Source organism: Pipistrellus kuhlii, unplaced genomic scaffold (genome assembly GCF_014108245.1).
Source record: "Pipistrellus kuhlii isolate mPipKuh1 unplaced genomic scaffold, mPipKuh1.p scaffold_m20_p_10, whole genome shotgun sequence".
NCBI classification, from domain to species: Eukaryota; Metazoa; Chordata; class Mammalia; order Chiroptera; family Vespertilionidae; genus Pipistrellus; species Pipistrellus kuhlii.
Window position 1 is genome coordinate 11,293,158 of NW_023425405.1, and position 27,449 is coordinate 11,320,606.

The 27,449-nt window shown below is 41.1% G+C and overlaps 1 protein-coding gene across 5 annotated transcripts in view; it reads right to left on the reverse strand.

Moving 5' to 3' along the window:
• Positions 1–212: 212 nt before the first annotated feature.
• The window catches only part of RBM28 (RNA binding motif protein 28), a 31,856-nt gene continuing 4,619 nt past the window's right edge, over positions 213–27,449 (reverse strand). Inside the window, exons 3-20 of one of the 5 annotated variants that reach the window (XM_036426119.2) lie at positions 27,176–27,270; positions 26,724–26,799; positions 25,990–26,082; positions 24,750–24,821; positions 23,116–23,238; positions 23,016–23,085; positions 22,691–22,833; positions 21,211–21,283; positions 16,843–16,952; positions 13,160–13,233; positions 12,227–12,362; positions 10,197–10,261; positions 8,335–8,493; positions 6,185–6,334; positions 5,793–5,867; positions 3,122–3,378; positions 2,436–2,535; positions 213–490 (exon numbers count right to left, since the gene is read on the reverse strand). In XM_036426119.2, the coding sequence (XP_036282012.1) occupies positions 356–490; positions 2,436–2,535; positions 3,122–3,378; positions 5,793–5,867; positions 6,185–6,334; positions 8,335–8,493; positions 10,197–10,261; positions 12,227–12,362; positions 13,160–13,233; positions 16,843–16,952; positions 21,211–21,283; positions 22,691–22,833; positions 23,016–23,085; positions 23,116–23,238; positions 24,750–24,821; positions 25,990–26,082; positions 26,724–26,799; positions 27,176–27,270 (2,006 nt within the window). In that variant the 3' untranslated portion in view covers positions 213–355. Of the gene's footprint in view, positions 491–2,435; positions 2,536–3,121; positions 3,379–5,792; positions 5,868–6,184; positions 6,335–8,334; positions 8,494–10,196; positions 10,262–12,226; positions 12,363–13,159; positions 13,234–16,842; positions 16,953–21,210; positions 21,284–22,690; positions 22,834–23,015; positions 23,239–24,749; positions 24,822–25,989; positions 26,083–26,723; positions 26,800–27,175; positions 27,271–27,449 lie in introns of all 5 variants that reach the window. The other 4 variants (XM_036426135.2, XM_036426110.2, XM_045576562.1 and 1 more) reach the window with 4 other exon arrangements.

Below are 27,449 nucleotides of genomic sequence, written 5' to 3' on the forward strand. Positions count from 1 at the left end.
CACAAAATATCTTATTTACAGAAGACACTTAAAATATATCTTTCAAATTCAGCACTCAAGAATGCATTGTACAATTGTTTCCATTTGAGAAACAGTTAAAATGGATACTAATTATAAACACAATTTCACATGATAATCTGGATAATGAACAAGAAGCATCAGGATGTTGTTCTGACATCTCTCTTTGTGGTTAGCGAAGAGATGAGCGGAGTCCAGATGAGCACAGCCAGGAAGCCTCGCCACGAAGCGGCAGTGCGTTGGGGGTTCCTCCGCTCCGTAGACGGCACTGGGGTGGGAAGGAGCCTGGGAGCTTTACCAAGAAACGCACAGCCCAGCCCTTATCCAGCCCCTGGCATCAACTGTCAAACCACTTGCTTCTCTTTGCGAGAGGCACTCCTTTAGAAGATCCCAGTAATTTCTGCTTATATTGTTCGACCAGCTGGTTGAAGCGAATTTCTGTCTTATTTCCCTTAGCTTTTTTCTTAGGCACCTACAAATGAAAGGTAAGAAAACTAGTCAATTTCAAGCAGTAAATGTCAGCTTACCCAAAGGCCACCCAGGAGAAAAAATAAGGAAGTACAGCAATCTTGTCCACCCAAAGAAGGGAACTTCCAGAGAGTGACCCTTGCAGAGAAAAACCCTCAAAGAATCACCCACTGGTACGAAATCAGACCAGGAATGCATAAAAGCACACACTGCTCAGGTGTTCCCGAGGCCACTCCAAATGCTCGCGTGAATCTCCTCACAGCTGAGTCAGCCCAGGTGTGGATGCTTTCCCTGCCCTTTCCCTCACCAAGAACAATGCACATTGGAGTTCAGAGACAGAGCTTTATAAGACAGTATGAATAGGTCTGAGACTTTCCAGACACAAGAGATTTTTTGAGGATGATGGGAAACTAATGCTTCGTATATCCTTAAAAGAGAGTAGGGAAGGAGAAACAATGTTTGACCTCAATGTTCAGAAACTTAGGACTACTATTCTCTCCTAAATGGAAGTAGGGTTCTTTGAAAAAATGGCTAATGCCAAGACCAGGGAATAAATATGTAAGATGAGCTGGGACATCTGATTGTCCTACAAAGCAAGGACAATAACAAAGACAGGGCTATCTCACAAGGATTCAGGGATCAACCTGGCCTAACAGGTATGGCTGCATTTGATGAAAACACATCAAGTATATAAAAACTCAGGAATTCATAATACTATAAAATCTTACTAGTCTCCATAGGAGGTTGTAGGACACCAACTCATCATTCTGAAAACTGATAAAGAGAAAAAAAATATCCTGTCTTTCCTATAGTATATCACAGTAACCAAAAAGTTGAAGTTTCTTTTTTCTAGAATTCTACTAAAAAAAAAAAAAAAAAAAAAAAAAAAAAAAAAAAAAAGACAAAGGATTGATAAAATTAGAAAATCACCATTCTGCAACCCAAATTGAAATAATGGATCTGGACAGCAATCCTTAATGGTGCTAAAACCATCAGGTGAGAAGTTGGTAGGGGACTTTACAAATGGAGGGATAAGGTAGACAATACCTAAACCTACTGATGAGTTTGAGCATCACCAAAAATGAGGCAACCAGACATTAGATGCCTTATGATATGACACAACAGAAACACACAGCATTACCTATGACATACTGTTGCCAAGAAAACTGAACTTGAATCTAATCAAGCCTCTAGATATGGCTACCAGTGTATAGGCAGTATGGGGTGTTATACAAACAATTTAAATGACATCATAAGAAAGCAAAGCAGCTAAACTTAAAATGTAATACATTCTAAAAGGCAAATGACCTTGTTTCTCCAACAAACTGAGAGCATGGGGGAAAAAGGGAGCTGACAAGGAGGACTGGATATTATTTGGGGGGGGGGAGGGGGGCGGAACTTAAGAGTTATAAAACCAAATGTAATATGTAGACTTGATTGCTGCTTCATACCAACCAACCATAAAAAAAATATTTTTGAGGCTACTGGGGACATTTTAATATGGGCTGTATATTAGATGACATTGAGGGCTTCTAGTTAATCTCATAAGATGTGATCATAGCTCCGTGTGATCATATGTGTGTGTGTGTGTGTGTGTGTGATCAGTTGGAGATGCATTCTGAAGTATTTTTTGAGCAATATACATTTCCCCAGGAGGCACATTTACAAGAGAAGCATAGTGTGCTTTAATGCCCTGGGGGCAGGGAGCATGTATGGAGGATGGGTAAAACAGGATAACTGCTGAAGCACAGTAACTGATATGGAGGGGTTATTTTCCTATTCTCACTTTTAGGACTGTGTGCCTCAATATCCATTAAAAAGCTGCAGTCCTGCATGTAGTTGCAATTTAGAAGCCCCCCCCCCTTTTTTTTTTCTCAACTAATCCAGGTACAAAAGCAGCTGCCAACCCCAGCCGAGCATGTCATGCCAAAGCCTCGTGCCCCACTCACCTGCTTGGGAGGTAATTTCTGCTTCTCTTGCTTCCACTGGTTTATCTGGGGCTTTGGCTTTTTGGGAGGGAGAGACTTCACTTTGCCTTTGTCCCGCAACCTGAAAGAATACAGTCACGGGTCACCCTGAGTTCTTCCTCTAATTGGCACTCCTGAGGTTCTCTCAGCCAGGAAGATAAAATGCCTTTTCTTATATTGGCTTTTTCTAACCCATGACAAGTCCATTCTAAAAAGGGATATTGCAACAGAATGTCCTAAGGCTCAACATTTGTACATTTGGTTTTTGTTTTGGTTTAAAACCTCAAGAGAATCTCAAAAAAACTTCATTTATTTAACAAATATTTTTTGAAGATTAACTTTTGTTCATAGCACTAATCTGAGGCCCCAAACAGAAACTGCAGGGGAACCTCAAGTAAGCGGGCCTCAGCTGACAGATGCCCATCTGGACCGGAGGAAGCTCTTCAGAAAAGGAGGGAAATGGCGTGAAAGCCCGCCCTGCAAGGCTCCTCTGAGGCCCCCTCTGCCAGCCCTGTTCTGGCTTCCATGTGGTCCAGGACTGACCCCTCTGCTTGTGCTTTGGGACGGGCACAGCACTAAACATCCGTGACATCCAAACAAAAGCCACGAGAGGAAAAGAGCTAAGCGACCACAAACCCTCTCGGAAGCCTCCGCGGTCTGCCTCTCACCTGATTTTGGGTCCTCGGTGTGAGGGTAACGCCAGGACCTTTCTTCGCTTCTTCCCATCAGGTAACTCCACCTGCTCCACTTCGGCCTTGGTCTGGAACCCTGCCCAGGAGCTAGAGCCCGCCTTCCCCTTCTGCTCTGGAGGGGCCTTGTTTGGCTCCTGTGAGTGGTTTTGAGCTGCTTTCTGTTGCGGGTCTTCTCTTGGCTCCGGTTGCTTCTGTTGGGGCTCACCAGTTGTGGACCTGGATTTCATTTTTTGCTGCATAAAACAAGAGACCACCATCTGGTTTCTGGACGAGGCTTATGTGCTGGAAACATGCAGCTCAAGAAGAGTTTTAGTTGAGTTTGGAGAAGAGAGGAATTCTTCCAACCAAAAGGTAGAGACTACAGGAGAGTGAATACAAGTGGTTCACAGGCCCTAATATAGTAGTAACAAATGGTTACTGAGTGGAGTCACAAATAAATATTTTCCTTTCCATATGCAGAAACAGAGGGAAAGTACATGCACAAGTCTTCAAAGTCAGTGGGGTGGATTGGGGGAGGGGGAGGGCAGGAAGGCTAGTAACATGGGATAATTACTAAAGGTGAAATAATGGGAATACCAGAAGAAGAAAGAAAAGAACAGAAGAAATATTTGAAGTAATAAGGACCGAGAATTTTCTGAAATAACAGACACTAAACAGATCCAGGGAACTCAACAAATAACACAACAAGATAAATACCAAAAAATTTACACCTAGGCATATTATATCAAACTGCAGAAAAATAAAAATAAAGGGAAACCGTTGAAAGAAGCCAAGGAGGGGGGATCTCTTACCTACAGAGAAACAAAGATAGTATTACATTGATTTCTCTTCAGAAACCATGTAAACAAGAAGAGAATAGCATAAAATATTTAAAGGCCTTTTTGAGGGGTAGGTGGGGGTTAAAGATGTCACCAACCTTTTGTATCCAGTATAATTATCCCCCAAAAGCGAAAGAGAAATAAAGATTTTCTTAGACAGCCCTGGCTGGATGGCTCCATTGGTTGGAGCATATTCCCATACACCAAAAAGGTTGTGGGATCGATTGCCAGTCAGGGCACATACTTAGGTTATGAGTTCAATCCCTGGTTAGGGCGTATATGGAAGGCAACTAATGGATGTTTCTCTCTCTAAAAAATCAATAAAGCCCAGCCGGTGTGGCTCAGTGCTTGAGCATCAACCTATGAACCAAGAGGTCACAGTTCGATTCCCAGTCAAGGCACATTCCCTTGGTGTGGGCTTGATCCCCTATGTGGGGCATGCAGGAGGCAGCCGGTCAATGATTCTCTCTCACCATTGATGTTTCTATCTTTCTCTCCCTCTCCCTTCTTCTATGAAATCAATAAAAATATTTTTTTAAAGGAAAGGCATTAGAGAAGGCATAAATGAAGATTAAAAAAAGATACTAAAAAAAGATGCTATGAGGACTATGGCATCAAGGATGGTACATATTTATGTTGCACTAAAGTGGAAAAGAAAATAAAGTTTCACATGAAATCAATGTTGTATTGTTTTGTCCTTTCACCTTAAAAGTTGAGGTAGGCACACTGATACACAAAGATCTATTATATGTTGTTATATGCCATCTCTGCTTCTAAGTGCTAAGGGCACATGCAGATGGGGAGAATAGTGTCTACCTTTCAGGACACACAGCCTAATGGAGATAAGAGACACAAAGTAGCTTTAGAATCACCTCCTGAAACAATGGCTTAAGGCAGGAAATAAACCCAGAATAAAAAAGTTGCCTTGAACAAGAACCAGATCACAGGTTTTCAACCCAGGGCATGTGTTAAGCACTGAACCTACTCCTCTACTGGTCATGCTCACACTATCCACCACAAAGACTACAAATGTCCAATATATATGCAAGCTAGGGTATAACAGCGAGGTCAGCTGAGAGCTTTGGCATCAAGAACAGTCCGGTCCTCTGTGCCGGGGGGGATGGGTATGAGAGTATTGACTGTGCGCTGACCATGCACATCCAAGCCAACTTATATGGATTAACTCATTTAATCCTCATCAACCATGTGCGGTGGACATTATTAACCCCATTTCACAAACTAGAAAATGAAGCTGACAGAGGTAATAACCTGCCCAGAAACTCAGCAAGCAGCAGAAGCTGAGTATGAACATAAGTGTTCCCATTCCCAAAGTCCCTGTTCTTTCCTCTATGCCACACTAGATTAAAAACAGCACTAACACTATCAGGCATCCCATTTCTGGAGCCATCTGAGAAGAAGAATTGTGAAAGAGACAGCTGAAATCTACAGGTAATGCACAATTTTAATTGTGGCCATTAATTCTGACTTAGGGACCATCACCACGCACTGTAGAGCTGCTGACGGGGAGTATATCAGGTTCTCTTCTCTCCTTCCTTTCCCTTCCGTGAAGCTCTCACAAGACAGGCCAGCAGACGAGGTGGCCTGGAGAGCTCTCGGAAACTACGAGTAAAGAGTAACAAAGGCCCTACTGAGGTAGAGTCCTATTTCAAGGGAGGCAGATCACAAACTGCACAAAACAGCAATTTAAATATGGCCTTTAAAAATTGTTTTAACTGAAGTGTACATTTAAAAACAGTAAGCTGTACATAATGTATTATGAACAACAATTTAAAAATAATGAAAACAGAAAGAACATTTTAGTTCTGTACCTGGCTGCGCTGCATCCTCAGTTCCTTTATTTTAAGCTTCCTCCGATCTTCCAAAGAGAACTCCACTATTGGTCTCTGTGTCAGAAGGAGACAGAATGTCATTCATTCGATTTCTTCAGCTCTGAGTGCAATGAGCTGAGTTGTCTCCCACCATTGCCCTCTTTTCTGCAAGTCAGAGGTGACTTACTCTACTTAAAGGTAAGGGGCGCGTGGTGTAGGTAGTCTACACAATTTAGAGTTCCTGCCAATCACCTTATTACCTGAATCACTGCTCATTGCCTCCATCGACTTGCTACTCTTTCCCCTCACTCAAATGTCTGAGAGCACTGGACCAAGGAGAGGATGGTTTTCTGCCAAAGGGGGAAGAGCTCTCCCCCCAGGATGAGGCTCACCTTCTGAGGCCCATAGATTTCGGGGTTGTTGTTGATGTGGCGCAGGGCAGTCAGGGCATGCTCGTGCTCCTGGAACTCTGCAAAGGCGTAGCCCAGGGACTGGCCCTTAACTTTCCCATAAACTCCTTTAAGGTCTCGCATCACCTTGCACTATGAGTAGAACAAGAAAAAGAATCAGTAATTACAAATTGAGGACCTTAACAGATTCAATTATTAGGACAGATTCTTCAGCTACATCACCACCGCAAGAGTTGTAATGAAATAAGACTGTGAAAGTCTGTTTTATTAGAATACAGCTACTGAGAGCACAAAGCAAATTAAATAGGTATTTTCATGCTTTCTAAGAGTTTACAGACATCAACACTGACCTACAACTAAGCATGTATATAAAATCAACTCTCGAAGAAAAAATTATAATAACTACTAACAATACAAACTAGTTGATAGGTCTATGGCACCTGAAGTTGTATATTAAGTTATCACAGGATAAAATGTAGTGCTAGAGCTCATCATTGTAGAAACCACTCAGAAAAGAAAGTACTGCCTTGGCCAGTTTGGCTCAGTGGATAGAGTGTCAGCCTGTGGACTGAAGGGTTCAATTCCAGTCAAGGGTATATGCCGGGGTTATGGACTCATCCCCAGTGGGGGGGTGTGCAGGAGGCAGCCGATCAATGGTTCTTATCATTGATGTTTCTGTATCTCTCTCTCCCTCCCTTCCTCTCTGAAATCAATAAAAGTATATTTTAAAAAAAGAAAAGAAATTACTAAAGAAAGGAAGAAAGAAGACCTGATGGCTTTAGATTAGAAAGGCATTTCAGGCATGGGGAGAAGCCTGCCCAACAGGCAGTCTCAGAAATACAAAAAGAAGCTTCAACAGTCTTTGCTTGGCACTCAGATCCTCCCTGAGGTGGCCTTTCCCTAAATCCTTAAGACGAATGTAAGAGGCATCCTAGGCACTGAGGTACAGCAAGGAATCTTGGGAAAACTGATCGTTCACATCTATTACTCGTAGGAGCTGTAGTTCTCACTTTGGAGAGATCTAGAATTAGGAACCACTTGGATGTTCATTTGGTTAAGTCCAGTATCTGCTCTGTGCCATGTACTATAGGGAAATCAAGAAAACCATAAAATGGGGTTCCTGTCCTCAAGCTTACTCTCTTGCTGAGACACTATACTCACACATATGAAAAAACTAAAGAAAAAACTTAATACCATGCAAATATTGTAAAACACATAAGTTTCTCTAAATGACAGGTTTTAAATGTGCAGACACTTAAGTGTTGAGGATGTTGATATGAGGAATTACACAACTGACCCCTATACCAGTAACACTTTGAACAGTTTTACCAAGAGTGGCATGTTCACATTCTCACGTAATTCCCCAAATACCAATACCATACATTTTGGTGAGGCTCTCAGGGATTAGGAAAAGTTATGGGATGAAACAGAGCACAGAAGATTCATAACACTGGCTTTGTTACTTTTTCAGTAAACACAGATCGGTAGATTACTATGTGCCGGGTGCTATGCCAAGCACTAGAAACAGTAAGATGACACCTGCCCTCAAAGAGCTGTCTGGTGGAGAAATGACTGATAAACAATCACAGGACAGTGTAATAGCAAGCACTATGATGTGGGGATGCAGGCGCGCTTGGGGCAAACGGGAAACAGAAAGACTTGTTCTCAGTGTCTAACCGTGTCGGTGTGAACAGTGTGTCTAGCACAGCTGCTGAAGACATGTGCAGCTCCCTGTGCTCACACAGGGCACTGAGGACTCCCACCACAGGCTAGGAGCCTAAAGGATAGCAAAATGTCTAAAGAGCAAAGCACACGGATTATTTTCTCTGCAAGAAAATTAACATTATAGCACCTGGCATAATGCTGAGCACACAGCAGGCATTCAGTAAGTGCTTGCTAAAGTACTTCACTAGGGCAGAGACTATCTCCCATTCTAGTGCAATCTGGTCAGATGTGAAAGGCAGTTCTTAGAAAAAAGGGGGGGAAAAAGGCATGAAAACTGCCAAAGTCAGCCCTGTCTGCTGACAATGTGTCCAGAAGAAAATCTGTCAATCTTTTAGTACCACAGCCTGAAAATAAATGCTCGATCTGACCCAGGACCAAAGTTCTGAGTAGGCAGGGCCAACTCTCACCTCCTTGATGCGCACTCCCTTCTCCCCTCCAGTGGCAGTCAGCAGCAGCTTCCTGAGCTGTTTGTCATCCACGGCCTTGGGGAGATTGTGCAGGCAGAGCCTGGTGCGGGAGACAAAGATATTCTGGTCCTTCAGTTTCTGATGCTTCAGCAGCTCAAACTGAAAGAACAAAAAACTGTTAACAATCCAATCCACCCTTTAAGAATGCAGGCTCACAGTTCTACAAAAGGAAAGAACCATGACCCCATCCAAAACTAGGCACAGAGAGAAAAGGAAGGAAATCACCCACCCTCCAGCCGTACAACCCCAGCACAGGGAAAGAAAGGATCAGCAGGCAAGACGGTGGGCATGTGGGACCGCCATGGATGGCATCAGACTGAATTCAAAATCAGCCCTAACTGGAGAAGTTAACTGGAGAAATGAAATTTTTTAAGCCACAATTTTTTCACCTACAAAGTTCAACTGTAGATCAAAATACTAGTACAATGTCAATTTCTCAGCAGTGATGCTAGGCCAAAATGGGGAGATATACATAAAATCCTGACCTAAAACTTGGCCCAGAGTAAATAATAAATAATACTGTAGTTAACATTTATGCCCAGTCCTGATCTACCCACCAACTCAAACTATCTAGCCTTTCCAAAAGGAAATAGAATTTCTTTAAAGAATGCTGTCTTGTCTTTACTCTGCCACCCTTAGGCAAAGGAATGCCCATGACCACAGAAACAAATCTGCTGCTAGAGCATCAGCCTCTATTGTCTGCACAAAACACCAACCCAGAGCAGCCTGTCTCCAAGATGAAAGATGACTTTCTCCTCCTGATGTTTTTAAAATTAGAAAAATTAGAAGAAAAAAGATTCAAATCACACTTTTTCTTTCATTAAGTCATCTCATTCCTGCCGCTCCTTATTTGCCAAAGGTACTAACAAATCACAAAATAAATGGATGCTCTGGAAATGAACAGTAAAGGGATATCTGAAGAGGCCTAAGTTCAACAGTCTGATTTTTCTTCCAGGAAAAGCTGTGCCTGCTGTGAATTATAATGCATATAATCTATGAGCTTTTTGCTAGAAAAACTCATCTAAGAGAAAATTAAATGTGTCACTATTGCAATGTGATCAGAAAAGGGTATACAATGCCCCTAAAATACCATCGTTTCTGGATGCTCTGTAACAGAAAAGGTTGAGAACACTAGTCTAGATAGGAAATTACAAAAAAGACACTGTTGTTATGTTCTCATCTCTGTCCACCATCTTCTGCACTTTCCGGTTCCACAGCTAATTCTAGGTTGGCTTAGCTCTCTGAAAGTATGCTCTGTGGGCAAAAGTAAAAGATACTGGGAACTAACGTTACAAAGCAGCAGAGGAATTTAAGGGCATCAGTCAGCAATAGAAACTCTCATAACATGGAGCTTTCCAAAAATGATTGTATAATCTGGAGACCTCCTCCTCTTCCCCAAAATGGACATCTTAACTACTCAAGACCCACATCTACCTTCTTCCCTACGGAATCCAGACTACTCTGAACTTCCTTTCTTACACCGAAACCTAATTATACATAGCCTAGCCTCTAAGTGTCTGCTACATGATCTCTAAGCATACTCTTCAGCAGACATTACTGCTGAGCATTAGGACAGTAAGAATAAGATCCAGTTCTTCTAATGGCATATAATGGTGAGCTAATGTTATGATAACTTTGGGTTATTTGCTGTTTCACCTGCGTGCTTTTTTCTCTAACAACAGTGTAAGTAAGGCCTGTTACCAAAACTTGGCTCTTGGATGAACACCTCTACCATTCAATAATTTTTACTTATTGATTTATAAGTCACGCAGATCCTGAAGGGTGGTACCTAACCTACTCACCCGTTCTCTTTTGGCCATATCAGCAGCGCTCACACCCTCTGCAGCCTTCGTCCCAGCACGAATCACTGCAGAAAGAGGGAAAAAGGCCAAGACATCAGCAAGGGAATTTTCACTGAGCAACAAGAGGAATGTGATTTGAATGATGCAAGCTCTTTGTACAGGGCCCAGAGGACTTTGCTGGCCAGGACATACAGGCATTTGGGTAGGACCAGAAATAGGCTACAGGGCTAACTTTTTAGCTCAGAGCTGCTCTCAAGGACTAATACTCTGAACCAGCGATCGCCAACCTTTCGGACCTCGCGGACCACTGGTTGGTGACTGCTGCTCTGAATAGTTTGTAATTTCGTTCCTCTTCTCCTTCCCTCCCCTACATGCCCAATACTAGCTGGTAAAACCTAAAGGAAGTTCTGAAAATAAGTACATTTTAGGCATTTGGATGCAAAACTGCTCCACCTGTAACCTGGCCCTTGGAATTTCACTGCTCATGTACTAGGGGATCATTACTAAGTGATGAAATAGGCCAGCCCAGAAAACAGCCAAATCACCATATAGAGGCCTAGTATCAAACGCTAATGACCTACCATTACCAGTCCACACTGAGCAGTTGTGCAGCAGGTGGGCTGACAAATACCTAGAGGGGGGGGTTTCTCTTTTTTTAATTAAAGCTAATTTCTGATTATTTTTCTTTAATTTCAGAGAGGAAAGAAGAGAGAGGGAAAGACAGAACATCAATGACGAGAGAGAATCATTGATTGGCTGCCTCCTCCATGTCCCCTACTGAGGATCAAGCACACAACCCGGGCATATGCCCATGATCGGAATCGAACCCAGAACCCTTCAGTCCACAGGTCAAAACTCTATCCACTAAGCCAAACCAGCTTGGGCTCTGATTATCTTTTTAAGAGAAGGGCACTCTACACGTTTTAAATCCAAAAAGTAATTTTAGTCATAATTTTCACTCCTTCAGAAAACCACTTCTTATAAATCGCCCAGCCAGCGTGACTCAGTGGTTAAGCATCTACCTATGAACCAGGAGATCACGGTTCTATTCCCAGTCAGGACACATGCCCAGGTTGTGGGCTTGATCCTGTGTGGGGTGTGCAGGAGACAGCTGATCAGTGATTCTATCTCTTCACTGATGTTTCTGTCTCTCTTTCCCTCTCCCTTCCTCTCTGAAATCAATAAAAATCTTTTAAAAAAAAAGAAATAATGGCCAGGACCAGTTTGGCTCAATGGATAGAGCATCGGCTTGGGGACTGGGGGGTCTCGGGTTCGATTCCGGTCAAGGGCATGTACCTTGGTTGCGGGCATATCCCCAGTGGGGGGTGTGCAGGAGGCAGCTGATCGATGACTGTCTCTCATTCATGTTTCGAACTCTCTATCTCTCTCCCTTCCACTCTGTACAAAAATCAATAAAATATATATATTTTTTTAAATGGCTCATTTAAAAAAAAATAATAATAATAATGACAAGAAGCAAAGGTAATTTGAGTTTTTCCTCCCTCTTTGCCCTGCCAATCTGATGAAAAGGTCTAAAAGCCAGCAGGCAGAAAAGACGAGACTGGCTCATCTACATGTTGGGTGAAAGTTTCCAAACAGAAAGCCATAACTACTAAAGTGAAATAATAATATTATATAACACTACTGCCCTGGCCAGTGTGGCTAAGTTGGTTGGAGCATCATCCCATGCATGGGAAGGTCACAGGTTCAATTCCTGGTTAGGGCACATATCTAGGTTGCAGATTTAATCCCATCAGGATGTGTACAGGAGGCAACTTAAAGATGTATCTCTCTTACATCAATGTTTCTCTCTTTTTCTTTCTCCCTTTCTCCCTCTTTAAAATAAAATAAAATTAATTTTAAAACAGAAACAAAAAACATTAACATTAAAATAATAATAATACACTGCTATTGAGGACATTGGGGTTTTAATGGAAACATGCCCCCAAACATAAACATTGCTGGGTGGCTGTCACAGCACAGGGCCAGCTTCTCAGAGGCCTGGTTTACGTCTCCCATCCACTACTCACAGCCTTCTCGGGCCAGGTAGAGGTTCCGGGTTCCGGTCGGCTTCTTCACCTTCTTTGTCCGGAGCTTTGCAGCCTCATCACGGGTCACTGCCAAGTCAACCTTGAGTTGCCGACCATCCAATTTCAGCCCGCCACCCTGTAACAGATTGCAACCCTGTCTCTTAAAAGTAAAAACTAAGCAACTGACAAGGAACAGCAAGGAAAGAAAAAAAAGTGGGCCCCAATTAAGCCATAGAACCCAACCCCAAGATACTGTGGCCCAGCTAACAGTATTTACTATAGCTGTGCAAAAGACCATGTGTGTATTTAAGGCAGTCAGGACTAAATAATTTATTTTATGGGAGATGAATAGGCCCAAAGTAGGCCCAAACTGAGAAAACTGATCTGTAAATAGGCAAATTTTTAGTAATCTAAAGAAAGTTAATGAAATGGTAGTGTTATCTTTACTCAAGAAAATTTAACAGACAATAGCAATACAAGATAAGTATCTCAAAACAACTTATATTCTGTTATGGAATACACAGAAAAATTCTCCATCATCCACACACTTTCTCAAACATTTACGACCCTTCACAGATGGCCCAATCCTGTCTTGTTCCAGTCTTTCATGTCATCAGCTTAGGATAGAGGCTGACATATAGACAGTGATCAATAAATAGCAGGTACGTCTATCTGTTCTCGCCTATAAAATAGGAATAAGAATTATTCTAACCTCATATAACCCTATAGGGCTGACGTTAAGGACTAAATAAGACAATGCATTTGCCTATCTAATGAGCATGCCTATGAGACACTAAGTGCCCAATAACTGTAAGCTTTATTATTATTACATTACTGACAACATAATAATAACAATGCTTTGCGTAAACAGCAGGTATTGCCCGTAGGAGCCACTGCGCCTGGGTTACAGGGTAAAGGAAACGTCTTCCTTACCTCCGTCTCTGCAGAAGCAGCTGCAAGGCATTTCTGAGCTGCTTCTTGAGTCATGAACTGAGCAAATGCACAACCTGTACAGAGACAAAATTCAAGTGAGAATGCTAAACCCCCATGGCCCACGAGGAAGCCAAAGACAACACACAAATGGTGGGAGGCTGGTACAAGTGGAAGGGGGGTAACATCCTTTTGTTAAATGCTGTTGAGACAGGCACTGTCAGGCACTGATAAAATAGCACAACTGCTCACAACAAAATGTATTACTACTTCCTTCATCTTTTCCAATACTCCTAGAACTTTAGTCTTATCATCCCTCTGCTTAGTAACAAATATCCACAAGAAATTCCAGCCCACCATTTTATTCAGCATCGCTTACTACATGCCTATTAGAAGATTTAAAAAAATGAGGCAGCAACCACTTAATCCTGAAATTAATTACAGGTCTCACTGTCATCACTGTTTCTTGGGAGGCATTAGACATGGGAGCAACTGCCTCGTGGAGTAAAAGGCCCAGGCCTCTATCAAATGAATATGGCAGTGAGCCTGAAATCCGTGAGCTCAATTCTCAACTCACAGTCCAATATTTCCACAGGTACCCCTCTCACTGGTTAGCCGTAGGGACAATTAGCCCATCCTAATTTCTGTTATTGATATTTTAAAAACCACCACCTTTTAAAAATACGTTTCATAATATTCTGTTAGTATTCTGCACTGGGGGAGTGATGTTTTGTCACCTATAATAATAAATGGCGTAAGAAAGGGTGAAATAGCACCAGTTACAACAACATGGATGGACCTTGAGAATATGCTAAATGAAATAAGTCAGTCAGAAAAAGCTAGATGATTTCACTCGTAGGTGGGAGAAGGAGGTCCTAATGGAAGGAGACAGAAGATTTTACTTTGGGTGTGGGCACACGGTGCAATATACAGATCTTGTAACACAGAAACCCACACCTGAAACCTATGTGTTCGTGTTGATCATGTCTCCCCAATCAATTTAATTAATAAAATTTTAAAAAATAAATGAATGGCAGCAGACTCAGTGAAAGAACACAGGGGCAGGCCAACCCATCTAGTGAGATCTTTCCTGCCTCCTCCAGGCACAGCCAAGTGTCCCACCTTGCCAGTCCTTCACTCACATCTCTATTTACAGCACCATGCAGATGGCATCTTCACAAAAAGACTAAGTGCTTCCGGAATAAGGGCCAGTTTCTTGGCTGTTCCCATATCCCTAGCATCTACCATAACGCCTGGCATTAATAAATACTCCATATGAAGAAACAAACAAAACCGAAATATGGGGAGGAAATGTCTCTAACAGGCAGATTATTCTATTTGTCCAATATGAAAAAAATGGGTATTTCTCTTTGAATGGGTAGGGATTTTATCATTGGAATTTCCAAGGACAGTACTGAATTCAGTCTTAATACTTCCCTAAAAGTCTACAGATAATATTCAGCTCTTTTAGGCAGTGAAATGGCTTGCTGACAGGGATAAACTAGAGGAGGAAGCCAAAGTTGTATGAGTGAGTAGGCAGAAAAAGTGCCAGAAAAATTTAATTATGAGCTAGGGAAAAGACATGCATTAAGAAAAAATAATAAAAACTATACTTAAGACCATTAACTCTTAACTAAAATTAACAGACCAAGGAAGAGATTGAAGCAAGTCAACTACAGACTACATTCTGAAAATATTAACCCAATACAGCACACACTCAAAAAAGGGACAAAAGACATTAGCAATATCCTATCATACTTGAAACATTCTATGCAATTCCAGTTGCCCATTTCTAGAAAATCATACTGGAAATAGAGAAGTATAATTGAATATCAGTGCTTAAGTGATTACTTAAGTGATTACTCTAGTTGAACACACTAATTTTACAGACAGGAAACAAAAGTCCACAGTGGTTAAATGATTTGCCAAAAATCACCCAGCTGGGCTATGGTTTAGCTGGAATTAGATCCCTAATCTCCAGAAAGCAGTTCCATTTTCTTTCCATCATAAGGCCTTATGTACATCTCTTTTAGCCAAGTAAAACCCAAAAATACTCATAAGAAGATTTTAAAAGTAGGTTAACAATCCATGGATAGGCTCCAGGGAGACCACAAACCCTCAGAAGTGGCCTTTTTCTGAGGAGATGGTTCATAGCTTTTGGTAGGAAGTAAAGGAATCAAGAATCAGAATGAATTAAGAATTCACTTCCCATCCAGTGCGGTTGTTGAGCATCAACCTATGAACCAGGAGGTCACAATTCGATTCTGGGTCAGGGCACATGCCCAGTTGCGGGCCCAATTCCTAATAGGAGGCATGCAGAATGATTGATGATTTCCTCTTATCACTAATGTTTCTATCTCTCTCCTCCTTTTTTTCTGAAATCAATATATATACATACACACACACACACACACACACACACACACACATATATATATATATATATATATATTTTTTTTTTTTTTTTTTTTTTTTTTTTTAATGCCCTAGCCAGTTTTCTCAGTGGTTAGAATACCAGCCCTCAGACCAAAGGGTCATGGTTTCAATTTCAATCAAGGTCATGTCCCATGTTTTGGGGCTAAATACTCAGCCCTGTTCAGGATGTGTGCAGAAGGCAACCAACCAATCTTTTTCACTCTCTCTTCCCATCTCTTCTTTCCTCCCTCCTCCTTTTCCTCTAAAAATCAATGGAAAAATATCCTCAGGTGAGGATTAAAAAGAAAAAAAAAAAGAGAGCGCCCTAGTCGGATAGAGCATTGGCCCACAGAATGAAGGGTCCAGGGTTCCAATCTAGTCAATGACATGTACCTTGGTTGCAAGCTCGATCCCTGGGCCCTGGTCAGGACATGTGCAGGAGGCAGCAAATCCATGTGTCTCTCACATCTATGTTTCTCTCTCTCTCTGTCTCTCTCCCTTCCTTCCACTCTCTTTAAGAATCAATGGAGCCCTAGACTGTTTGGCTCAGTGGACAGAGTGTTAGCCTGTGGACTGAAGCTTCCCAGATTTAAATCCAGCACATGCCTAGGTTACGGGCTCAATCCCCAGTGTGAGACATGCAGAAGGCAGCCAATCAATAAATAATTCTCTCTCATCACTGATGTTTCTCTCTCTCCCTCTCCCTTTCTCTATGAAATCAATAAAAATATATTTAAAAAATTAATGAGAAAATATCCTTGGATGAGGAGTAACAACAACAACAAACACATAAAAAAAGAATTCATTGCTTTAATGACTGCAGTTGATGAAATCAAAGATTATGAAAAGCAATATACTGAAATGAGGATGATCAACCCTGAAAGCTCAAAGAAATAGTTTTAGGAAAAAATAATCTAAGGCAGAACCCCTCTTACAGTTTTCTTTCTCACTGCTACCACTGCGACAAAGTTTCTATCATCTTTCATCTCTAAGAAACGCAACTAAAAAGATCCCAGTTATGCCAAGCAATGTGGAATAATTAATACCCATGAGATGTTATCACATTTGAAATTCAAAGAACAACAAATGGAATTCATTACCCTAAAGTAAATAACTGAGGGCTTAAAAAGCTTAGACAAAATTATGGCTGGCAGCTGCATGAAATATGCTGCATGAATTTGACCTCATAGAAGACAACCTCAGAATGCCTTTGATGCTTCTATGGACCACAGAAACTTGGGCTGAATGCCTGACCAGCTGACAACAAATACCTTTAGAATGCTCTGTGTCTGGATGTAAGACAATGCGGACATATTTAAGATCTCCAAATTGCTGGAGGAGCTCCCCAAGATCTTCTTCCTCTGAGTCAAAGGACAGGTTTCTATCGAAGACAATTAAATCACAAGAAAGGTCAATTACAAAGATCCCATGTTCTTTGTACAAAGTGAGCGAGTTAGACACCAACTGGAGTGGCTCCCTTGCTCAAGACCACCCTGCCTCATTCAGGAAAAGCACCAAAAGGGGAGGCCTCCAATGGCCAGGTTTCTGATGTATGGCTCTGCCCCTTGACCTTCCTCTGAGAATCAGACTCTCTCTCCAGGAATTTAAAACTTGAACAGAGTTATACAAAGACCAGAAGTTATAGATGCAGATTCACTTCAAAACAGCAGTGTCCCACCCAAGGGAAGCTTATGTCTTGATCTGGGTGGTGGTTACATGGATATATGTATACATTCATATATGTAATATGCACATGTAAATGTATATGAGCATTTACATGTTTTGCTACACCTTGTATATAAATATGAAACATTCCACTGAGTTGTGCATTTACATTAATACATTCCAGAGAATTTGTTATACCTTCAGAAGTTAAAAAAAATAGCCCTAGCCGGTTTGGCTCAGTGGATAGAGAGTCGGCCTATGGACTGAAGAGTCTTGGGTTCAATTCTTGGTCGCAGGCTCAATCCCCAATAGGGATTGTGCAGGAGGCAGCCAATTAATGACTCTCTCTCATCGTTGATGTTTCTCTCTCTTTTTCTCTCTCCCTCTCTCCCTTCCTCTTTGAAATCAGTAAAAATATATATTTTTTAAAAGAAGTTAAAAAAAACAGTAGGGTGTTCTCATAGAAAAGACCATGCAGCGGAGGTCCCAGAACTGTCCAGAGTTTCATCCCATTCTTAAGGTTTGCTCTTTGTCAACTACGATTCTACCATGTTTCCCGAAAATAAGACATCCTCCAAAAATAAGACCTAGCGCATGGAAAGATAAGACATCCCCTGAAAATAAGACCTAGCGCAACTTTGGGAGAAAAAATTAATATAAGACACTATCTTATTTTCGGGGAAACAGGGTAGTAGGCCAACCTAACATTTATCCAACAAACCTGCTTTTTCACTTAAATTGGCCAAAATTACTTTCCCTGATTACAAACAAAATATTCAAATGTGTGTCTCTCTCTCATTAGCCATTTTATTCTCAGTGTTGCTATGAAATCTCAGTTTCAGTTAAAATTTTATAGAAGTCAGAAAATCCTTCAAGTGAAGAGATTAGAGAATACAAGTTGGTTGTTACAAAACAGTCATAGGGATGTAAAGTACAGCATAGGGAATATAGTTAATAATATTGTAAGCCCTAACCAGTTTGGCTCAGTGGATAGAGCATCGGCCTGCAAATTAAAGGGTCCCAGGTTCTATTCGGGTCAAGGGCATATGCCCAGGGCGTGCAGGAGGCAGCCAATCAATGATTCTCTCTCATTGTTGATATTTCTATCACTTTCCCTTCCTCTCCAAAATCAATAAAAACATATTTTTAAAAGTAAATAAATATAAATAATATTATAGTAACTATTTATGGTGTCAGGTGGGTACTAGACTTATGTGGAGGATAACTTTGTAAATTACATAATTATCTAATCATTATACTATACACTTGAAATTACCTGTAATATAATAGTGAATGTTAACTGTTAATGAAAAAGTAAAAAAAGATTTAAGACAATTTTTATAAAAAAAATCCTTCCAAATAACTCAAAAACAAACATGGCAAAGTTTTGTGACTAAGTGCAAAAAACAAAACTACGTATTTCTCTCCATGGGATTAAAAAATGTTGGAAGGAGATTTTGTTCTACTATATTTCAACACAGTGTAGAGTCCTCATTTCCCCAGCTATACACAACCTTCCAAGGGTAAGAAAAAGTCCCAAATAAATATCTACAATTTTGACCCTGGTTGGTGTAGCTCAGATGGTTGGACATTATCTATACACTGCGAAGGTTTCTGGTTTGATTCCTGATCAGGGCACATGCACTGGTTTTGGGCTCAATTCCCAGTAGGTGGCATGCAAGAGACAGCTGATCAATGTTCCACTCTCACATCAATGTTTCTCTCCCCCTCTCTAAAAGAGCAATAAAAATATTTAAAATATCTAGTTTTAGTTCTCTTAAGCTCAGTTAACAACCCCATAAATGATTCTATCTTATGCAGTAACTGAGATTAAAAAAAAAAAAATGTTCTGGCCCAGCAGGTATGGTACAGTGGTTGAGCATCAACCCATGAACTAGATCACAGTTTCATTCCCGTTCAAGGCATATAACCAGGTTTTGGGCTCAATCCCCAGGAGGAGGCGTGCAGAAAACAGCCAATCAATGATTCTTTCTCACCACTGATGTTTCTAGCCCTCTCTCCCTCTCTGAAATCATTAAAAAAATTAAGTAAATGTTTTTAAAAAGTTCTGCAATAAGACATATCCTAGCTACATTACTTCTTCTAATATGCCTTATCATGTACATAATTTTCTTTCTTTCATCACTTTACCTTCCTAAGTTCTTTGTTAATTTAAATGATGTATAAGGAACAGTACCCTTGGTATTGAGATCACAGGCTTCTAAATGTAATGTTTCTTCCTTCCTGTTAAAATCCTAAGTACAAAATTATTTAGATGGCAATTCCATGTAACACAGTAAAAAGAAGTTATGGAGAGACACACTGCAAAGAAAAAAATGGGTTATAGCACAGCATGCATAGGCTAAACTCATCTCTGTAAATATTTATGATGATGAGGGCATATGTGTGGGTGTTCTCTGAGTAGTGATTAAGGTTAATGTTTTTGTGTCTTTCTGCACATTTATTTCCTAAATTTCCTCCACTAAACATAAACTACTTATATAATAAAAACAATCTCAGAAGACTGTGCAAGAGGATAAAATATACATTTACACGAATAAAAGAGAAACATGCAAATTAACCATCACTCTGCTATACCAAGCCACACCCACCAGCCCAGGTGTCAGCAACCTGCAGCTCCGGAGCCACATGCCGCTCTTTTTGTTAAGTGAAAAAATCCTTTTTCTGCACGATCCGGTATATAGCATTAAGGTAAGAAACAATATATGCAGTGTTATATTTGTTTTAAATGTCGCAATGGTTTTGCGGCTCCCAGGTTTTTTTTCTTTCCTTCGAAAACAGGTCCAAGTGGCTCTTTGTCTTAAAGGTTGCCGACCCCTGCACCAGCCAGTCAGGAGCAAGTCTGTAAATTAACCCAGTCAAGATGGCGGCCAGCCATGGAGCTGGAGCAAGCAGGAGGCTTGTGTTGTCCTGACAATGGGGGAAGCCAAGCTTCCCACCTGCCCTGGCCGGCTCTGGCCTCCACTCAAGGCTACAAAGTTTCAATTATAGAAGATAGATAAATCCTAGATTCTTGCTTCCAGCTGGGAAAGTTAGGCTTGAAGAGAGAAATTGTGTGAGATAAGTGGTGTCACCACTCTCTAGCACTCCCCTTAAAAGAAAGGCCAGCGCCCTGCTGGTGTGGCTCTCTGGCTGAGCGCTGACCTATGAACAGGAGGTCATAGTTTGATTCCTAGTTTGGGCACATGCCCAGGTTTTGGGCTCGATCCCCAGTAGGGGGCATGCAGAAGGCAGCCAATCAATGATTCTCTCTTGTCACTGATGTTTCTATTTCTCTCTCCCTCTTCCTTCCTCTCTGAAATCAATAAAAATATATTAAAAAAACAAAAAAAACTAAAACAAGTAGGATTCTCTCATGATTGAAGAATTGATTTATTCCAAATGATGCCACCCCAATTACAAAGAATGAAATCTAAATAGGCCCTAGCTGGTTTGGCTTGGTGGACAGAGTGTCGACCTGAAGCCTGGAGGACTCTGGCTTCGATTCCGGTCAAGGGCATATGACTGCCTTTCGGGTTCAATCCCTAGTGGGGGGCATGCAGGAAGCAGCCAGTCAATGATTCTCTCTCATCACTGCTGTTTCTCTCTCTCTCTCCCTCTCCCTTCCTTCCTGAAATCAATAGGGGGGTGGGGGGAGAATTATAAAAATAAAAATACAAGGAAAATACATGATAACCCCTGCAATACTCTGTGTCTGCTCAGGACATGATAACCCCTGCATAAATACTTCTATATATGATTCTTATTCTATGTTTCTCATTGTTTGTTATTCTCCTAGAGCCAGATGTGCTAATGATCTTAGAGGCATCAAACTTCTGGTCTAGTTAATAGAACTAGTACAAGAAAGCAAAGAGGGGGGGGGGGGAAGAAGAGAAAAGGGAGGGAGAGAGGAAGGTAAGAGAAACCTATGATGGCAACACAAATAGAGCAGTTCTTAAAGTAAAAAGGCATACCTTATAAAAACAGTTTTCCCTTCATTCACATCAGAGGGTAATTTCCTCTTCTTTTTCTTTGAGACATGTACATCTAAAGTAAAAAAAAAACAAAAAACACAACAACCTGAAAAATACTAATGTAAGCCATACAACAAAGAGCTAACTTCTTAAATATATAAAGATATTGCATAATTCAGTAAGGAAAAACATCAATTTAAAATGAACAAAGGATATGCAAATATATATGAAAAGATTGTCAAGCTCACTCATGATTAAAGAAAAACAGCACAAGAAATTAGATATATTTTTTTACCAACAGATCGGAAAAAAACAAAAAGATAGATAAAACCTAATGTGGTAAAGATATGGGATAAAAAATAGAGTCCCAAATGCTGCTGTGAAAATGTAAACTTTTTAGAAATATAAAACATAGAACACTTGAAAAAAAATAACACATTCACACATATAATATACACTATATTGTATATCTGTATGTTTTTACCCATAACCTTTAGATATGCCAGAAACATAACATTGGCTGTCTCTGGGGAGGGATCCTACGTGGCTAAGAATCTGGGTATAAGGGAGACTCACTCATTTGTTTCTAAGAACAGATATACATGCTTATATATACATGGAAACTTTCAGGAAAGATACAAAAGAAACAACAGTGATTACTTTGGGGGACCTTGAGGGATTGGTGAGGAACTTTTACTTTCTATACAATACTCTTCTGTAGTATATTTTTTATTAATGTTCTCTCATTATTATGTATTAGTCCCATAATTTTTTCAAGTGAAAGAAAGGTAATAGACAGCTGAATCTGGTTGTAGAATGCAAGGTCTTGTAGTCCCTTCAGTATAAAAGTTTCTTTGATTCTAAGGTATCTACCATTCTCTCCTCAGGGAAAAAGCTTTTTCCTTCAGATTTCTTATATGGTCCAACCAACATGCCAGCCTTACAGAAAAGGAAGCAGAAGGGAGAGAGACCTGATAAGTAAACAAAAACCTCCATCCAGACAAAATAAAGGACCAGTTATTGGCCACTCCTCATTCTGCAATGACCTTCTTCCCTCAATAAATGCTTTGAGTTTGCCCAACTTTCCTGATAAACATAGCTATAGCATTTGGTTACCATTTTACAAAATGGCCCAAGAAGTCCTTTATACCCATCTCAACTCAGAAGAGTTGTTTAAAATCCACCTTGGTATTAAATGTAATATCCTGTTTATCCAATTTTCATTCGGGGCTGGATAAGTAGAGAGATTAATCAAGAGAGAGAGGTAGAATTAAGCTACGTTTTAAATTCCCTAGGAATCTTAACCCTCAAGCACCACTCTGAACTCATTTAAAAAAAAAAACCAAAATAATAACAAGTTTTCATCTTCAGCATTTCACCATAAATTTGACAAAAACACCTTAGGGTCCTATTTAAAGAGGCCTGCACTGCACTGATGCAATTTCTCGTATTAATTTAAATTTGAAAATCCCAGGCAAACCTTTATCCTCCTGCTCTTCAGTGTCGGTGTCACTCTGAGCCAGGTCCTCTCCACTATCAACACTCTCTCCTTCCTCCAGGCCGCTGTCCTCATCAGAATGATCCTCGTCACTGCTTTCTGAGGGCACTGGTCTCTTGACTGCTCTGCAATGGCACAGTTTAAACTAAGAACTAAGAACATTGGCAGACAGAGGGGACTACCTAACCCTATGTCAATTCCGCAATGATGTGGACAGGAAAAGTCCTTCCTCCCTCCCCCTCCTTCATCCCCCCAGACACCATCCTGAATCTTCCTCTGTTGTCTCAGAACAAGCTAAGCGGCTTACCTCGTGTGAATTTGCACACACTTGGTTACTTTCGACTTTTTATTCTCCTCCTCCTCTTCATCATCGCCATCTTCATCCTCCTCCTCCTCTTCCGTATCACCATCATCATCATCCTCTTCCATATCACCATCATCATCATCCTCTTCCTCTTTCATAACCTCTTCTTTCCTGCCATTCACTTTACCTGGTTTCTGAAGTTTAGGTTCAGGTTGCTTCTCCTCACCTGCACAAGGAAGTAAAGAAAGTTAGAAATTAATTCCATATCTAAAAAAAGGTTATTTTAAAAGCAAATAATACCATCAAGTTCCTAGTTCCTTTAGTTTTACAGAATCTCATGTATTTTTCTTATCTTAATAATAGACAAACATGTAAATTGACCGTACCTCCACTACACCCACAGCCAATCAGAGAGAGTATACAAATTAGAAGGCCAAAGATGGCAGCTGCCCATCTGCTCCAGGCGAGGAGTGGCCAGGTGGGGGCAGGACACCTGCTATGAGAGGGATGGTGGGGAGGGGGGTGGAGGTGAAGGGATCTACAGGAGCAGAGTGCTGCAGTGAAGACAAGACTGCAGACTCTGGAGTCTGCAGCAAAGATATCAGACTCTGGCAGAAGTTTGCATCGAAGATGAAGATAGCAAACTCCAGCCGGAGTCTGCAGCAATGACAAAGACGGCAGACTCCGGCTGGAGTCTGCAGGGCAGCAGCAAAGAAGAAAGCAGACTCTGGCCAAAGCGAAGGTCTGGGTCCCAGGTGCCAGAGGAAAACCGGTGCTGGAAGCCAAGGGAAGGAAGGTCTATTGCATGACTCTCTTCTTGCAACAGGCCTCTAGATGTATAGAATAAGAGAAAGTATGAAGAAAAAAAAGAAATAAAATCCTTCTAGGCTGTCACATTCACTCATCAAAAGCCTGAAGGTTATCTGGCTCAGAATGAGAGAAGCAGCAACTGAGCCTTCACAAACAGCTCACCATCCTGCACCACAGCCAGCACAATGCACACTCTGGAGCCCAACCATGAACTTGAATTTCGGTGAGCTCTGGGTAGCCTGAAAGCCAATTGTTTTCTAAATAAAATGCAAGTTTTAACTTTCCCTATTTTTAATGTTCCATCACTTCTTACTATGAAAAGCTGAGAAAGGACAGCAAGTAGAGGGAACAATGAACTCAGACCCACTCCTCACTCCACACCCAGGAGTGGGCTTAGACTCAAAAGATCCTATGTTTTGGGCCCCAGTTGGTTTGGCTCAGTGGATAGAGCATTGGCCTGCAGGCTGAAGGGTTAAGGGTTCGATTCCAGTCAAAGACATGTACCTTGGTTGCGGGCCTGACCCCCGCACTGGTCTCGGTGGAAGGCAACCAATTGATGTGAGAGACACATCGATGTTTCTCTGTGTGTGTGTGTTTCTCCCCCTTCCTTCCACTCTCTAAAAATCAATGAAAAAATATCCCCAGGTAAAGATTAACAAACAAACAAGAAAAGAACCTATGTTTTGGGACCAGGTCACCAGACGGGACAATGTGAATTAGCAAACAGCTCTGGGTTTCTGAGCCAAAAGGTATTCAGAGTTTTTCTTATTACTCAGTCTCATTTGGTGGGGGAGGCTCTGTGCTTTTGGTATCTCCAGCCCAATATTCTCACTGACAAGAAGATTCCTACATACTTTTATTGTAGAGTTGCTTCCACACTCACCCCAGAACATGCAACCCCTCCTACGCAGCACCACCACATCTTACCTGGGGCAGAGGCAGACTGTGTATTTTTATATTTATCCTTTGCCACAGCCCAATCCACAGCTACTGTCCGACCTATCAGACAGAGAAGTAACATCTTTTTAACACTTCTATCCCTGTAAATGACTTCTTATTCATCAAAGAATAGTGGTCTTAAAATAAAACTCCTAATAACTGTCTATTCTTTTTAAACCATAACCTTTCTTTTAACAATGAACATAAATTTTGCCTTCCTACACAGCCACCACACCTGGGATAAGATATAATTTTTCAAAAATAATTAGAACATTGCTTCCAGTTAGACCAAGTTTCCAGTTAGCAAGAAGCAAAACAGTCCTGGCCAGTTTGGCTCAGTGGATAGAGCATCGGTCTGGGGACTGAAGAGTCCTGGGTTCGATGCCAGTCAAGGGCACATGCCCAGGTTGCGGGCTCAATCCACAGAAGGGAGTGTGCAAGAGATAGCCAATCAATGATTCTCTCTCATCACTGATGTTTCTATCTCTCCCTTTCCCTTCCTCTTTGAAATCAATAAAAATATTTTTTTTAAAAAAAGAAGCAAAGCAGGCATTTTAGAATAATTTGCACCACACTCAGAAGGTAGGAAGTCTCTAAGCCAATCCTTCTTTACTACCTGGTAAATCAATACCCAGAGTAGCCTCATGGTCAATTTACTAGCCCATGGATGCTAAATAATGCTTATAACCAAGAAGGAAAAACCTACAAATTTCATATCTTCCTAGACCAGTGGCCAGCAAACCATGGCTCGCGAGCCATATGCAGCTCTTTGGTCCCTTGAATGTGGCTCTTCCACAAAATACCACATGTGGGCACGCACGTACAGTGAGATTGAAACTTCGAGGCCCATGCGCAGAATCAGTTTTCAGCTCTCAAAAGAAATTTCAGTCATTGTACTGTTGATATTTGGCTCTGTTGACTAATGAGTTTGCCGACCACTACCCTAGACAATGACATACATCCATCAGTGATTATTTCAGGAACATTTTTTCATTAGGATTTAAAAGAACACTCATCTCCAAATAAAAAAGAGAATAATGACATGGGTTCTTTTCAGTTTAACCCTAAGATCAAATGTTAGGAATACTTCACCAAAATAGTTTCTATATTAGCAGTGAGACTTTCAACAATGCAAATACCTTTTGAAAATATAGCAAGTGGGTCACTATGCTAATTCACCCCAACACTAGAAATATCTAGGTCAATGGTATGGGCACAGAAAACTTACCCTTTATCTCTTTCATGTTCATGCTTTTAAGAGCTTTTCCTGCTTCTAGAAGGTTTTTGAACTGAACAAAAGCAAAACCACGCATCTTTCCATCTGTGTGCAAGTATACAGAAATGTTAGAAGCAGCAGGTGGAAAGCCAACAAACCCAAGAATATACAGCAACACAGGCTGCCAAGCAGCCAGCCCCTTGCCCAAACTTATATCCTCCTATTGAGTATACCCTGACTTGGGCTTGGAATAATGCATTTTCTCACACTGTAACTTGTCTTCTAAAACTAGTTCTGATCTAACTAAAAATCTAATTCAGGGGATATCTAAACTAAAAATACCTAACTTAAATACCACCGGCATTATTACATGAGTTTTTATTACTGTGCCTAATACTTTATATATATCACATCATCTAGGGCTCACAAAGAATATGACTTGAACCTTGCATTTCTAGTTCTAATGGTGCTTAATTCAAGGGTAATATGTATAAAGACCATTATGCTAAATACATTCATCTAATCCAGGGGTCCTCAAACTTTTTAAAGTGGGGGCCAGATCATGGTCCCTCAGAGAGCTGGAGGGCCGGACTATATGAACTACTAATTCCTACTGTAACACCTCGGCTGCGCTCACTGCCCAAAAAACCTGGTGGGCCGGATCAGACTCCTCTGTGGGCCGCATGTGGCCCGCGGGCCGTAGTTTGAAGACGCCTGAATCCATACCAATGAAGGTTTGCCACTACCTGGCTTCCTGGGGATGTTCACTTCTAGGACGGCTCCATATTGAGCAAATATGGTCTTCAAGTCATCTTCTGAACACTGAAGACAAAAGTAAAGAAAGAAAAGGAGAGATTATCTCAGCAAGTAAACATGAAACACTAATTACTAGATTAGTTCATTAGGAAGAACTTGAGTATTTTTACTCCTCTTTTACTTTTGAAATTAGGACAAACATTTCTAAAGAGAAGACATCTTGCTCTGTATCTAAGAAGCAAAAGGGACAAATATCAGATAGCTTTTCCTCCCCACCATTTCTCAGGAAACATCTTCCCTTCTTGTCTTAGTCCTTGAGTATACAGGCCCATTTTCTGGATTCAGCCAGGCTAAGGTTCATTCCCAATTTATCATCAGGAGAGGAGTTCCACCCGTGACCAACAGCTTTCAGAATAGGCAGTGTTAGCGTTCTGTCACTCACCTTAAAGCTCAGATTCCGGATAATTAATCTGGCTTTCTTATCTGCCACCTTGGCCTTTTTAGACTTCTGCTCCTTCTTTGGGGACTCTGAATTTTCTAATAAAATAAATAAATTTTTTAGAAAATAAATTTTTTAGCCGGGACTGGTTTGGCTCAGTGGATAGAGCGTTGGCCTGCAGACTGAAGGGTCCTGGGTTTGATTCCGGTCAAGGACATGTACCATGGTTGCTGGCACATCCCCAGAAGGGGATGTGCAAGAGGCAGTTAATCGATGA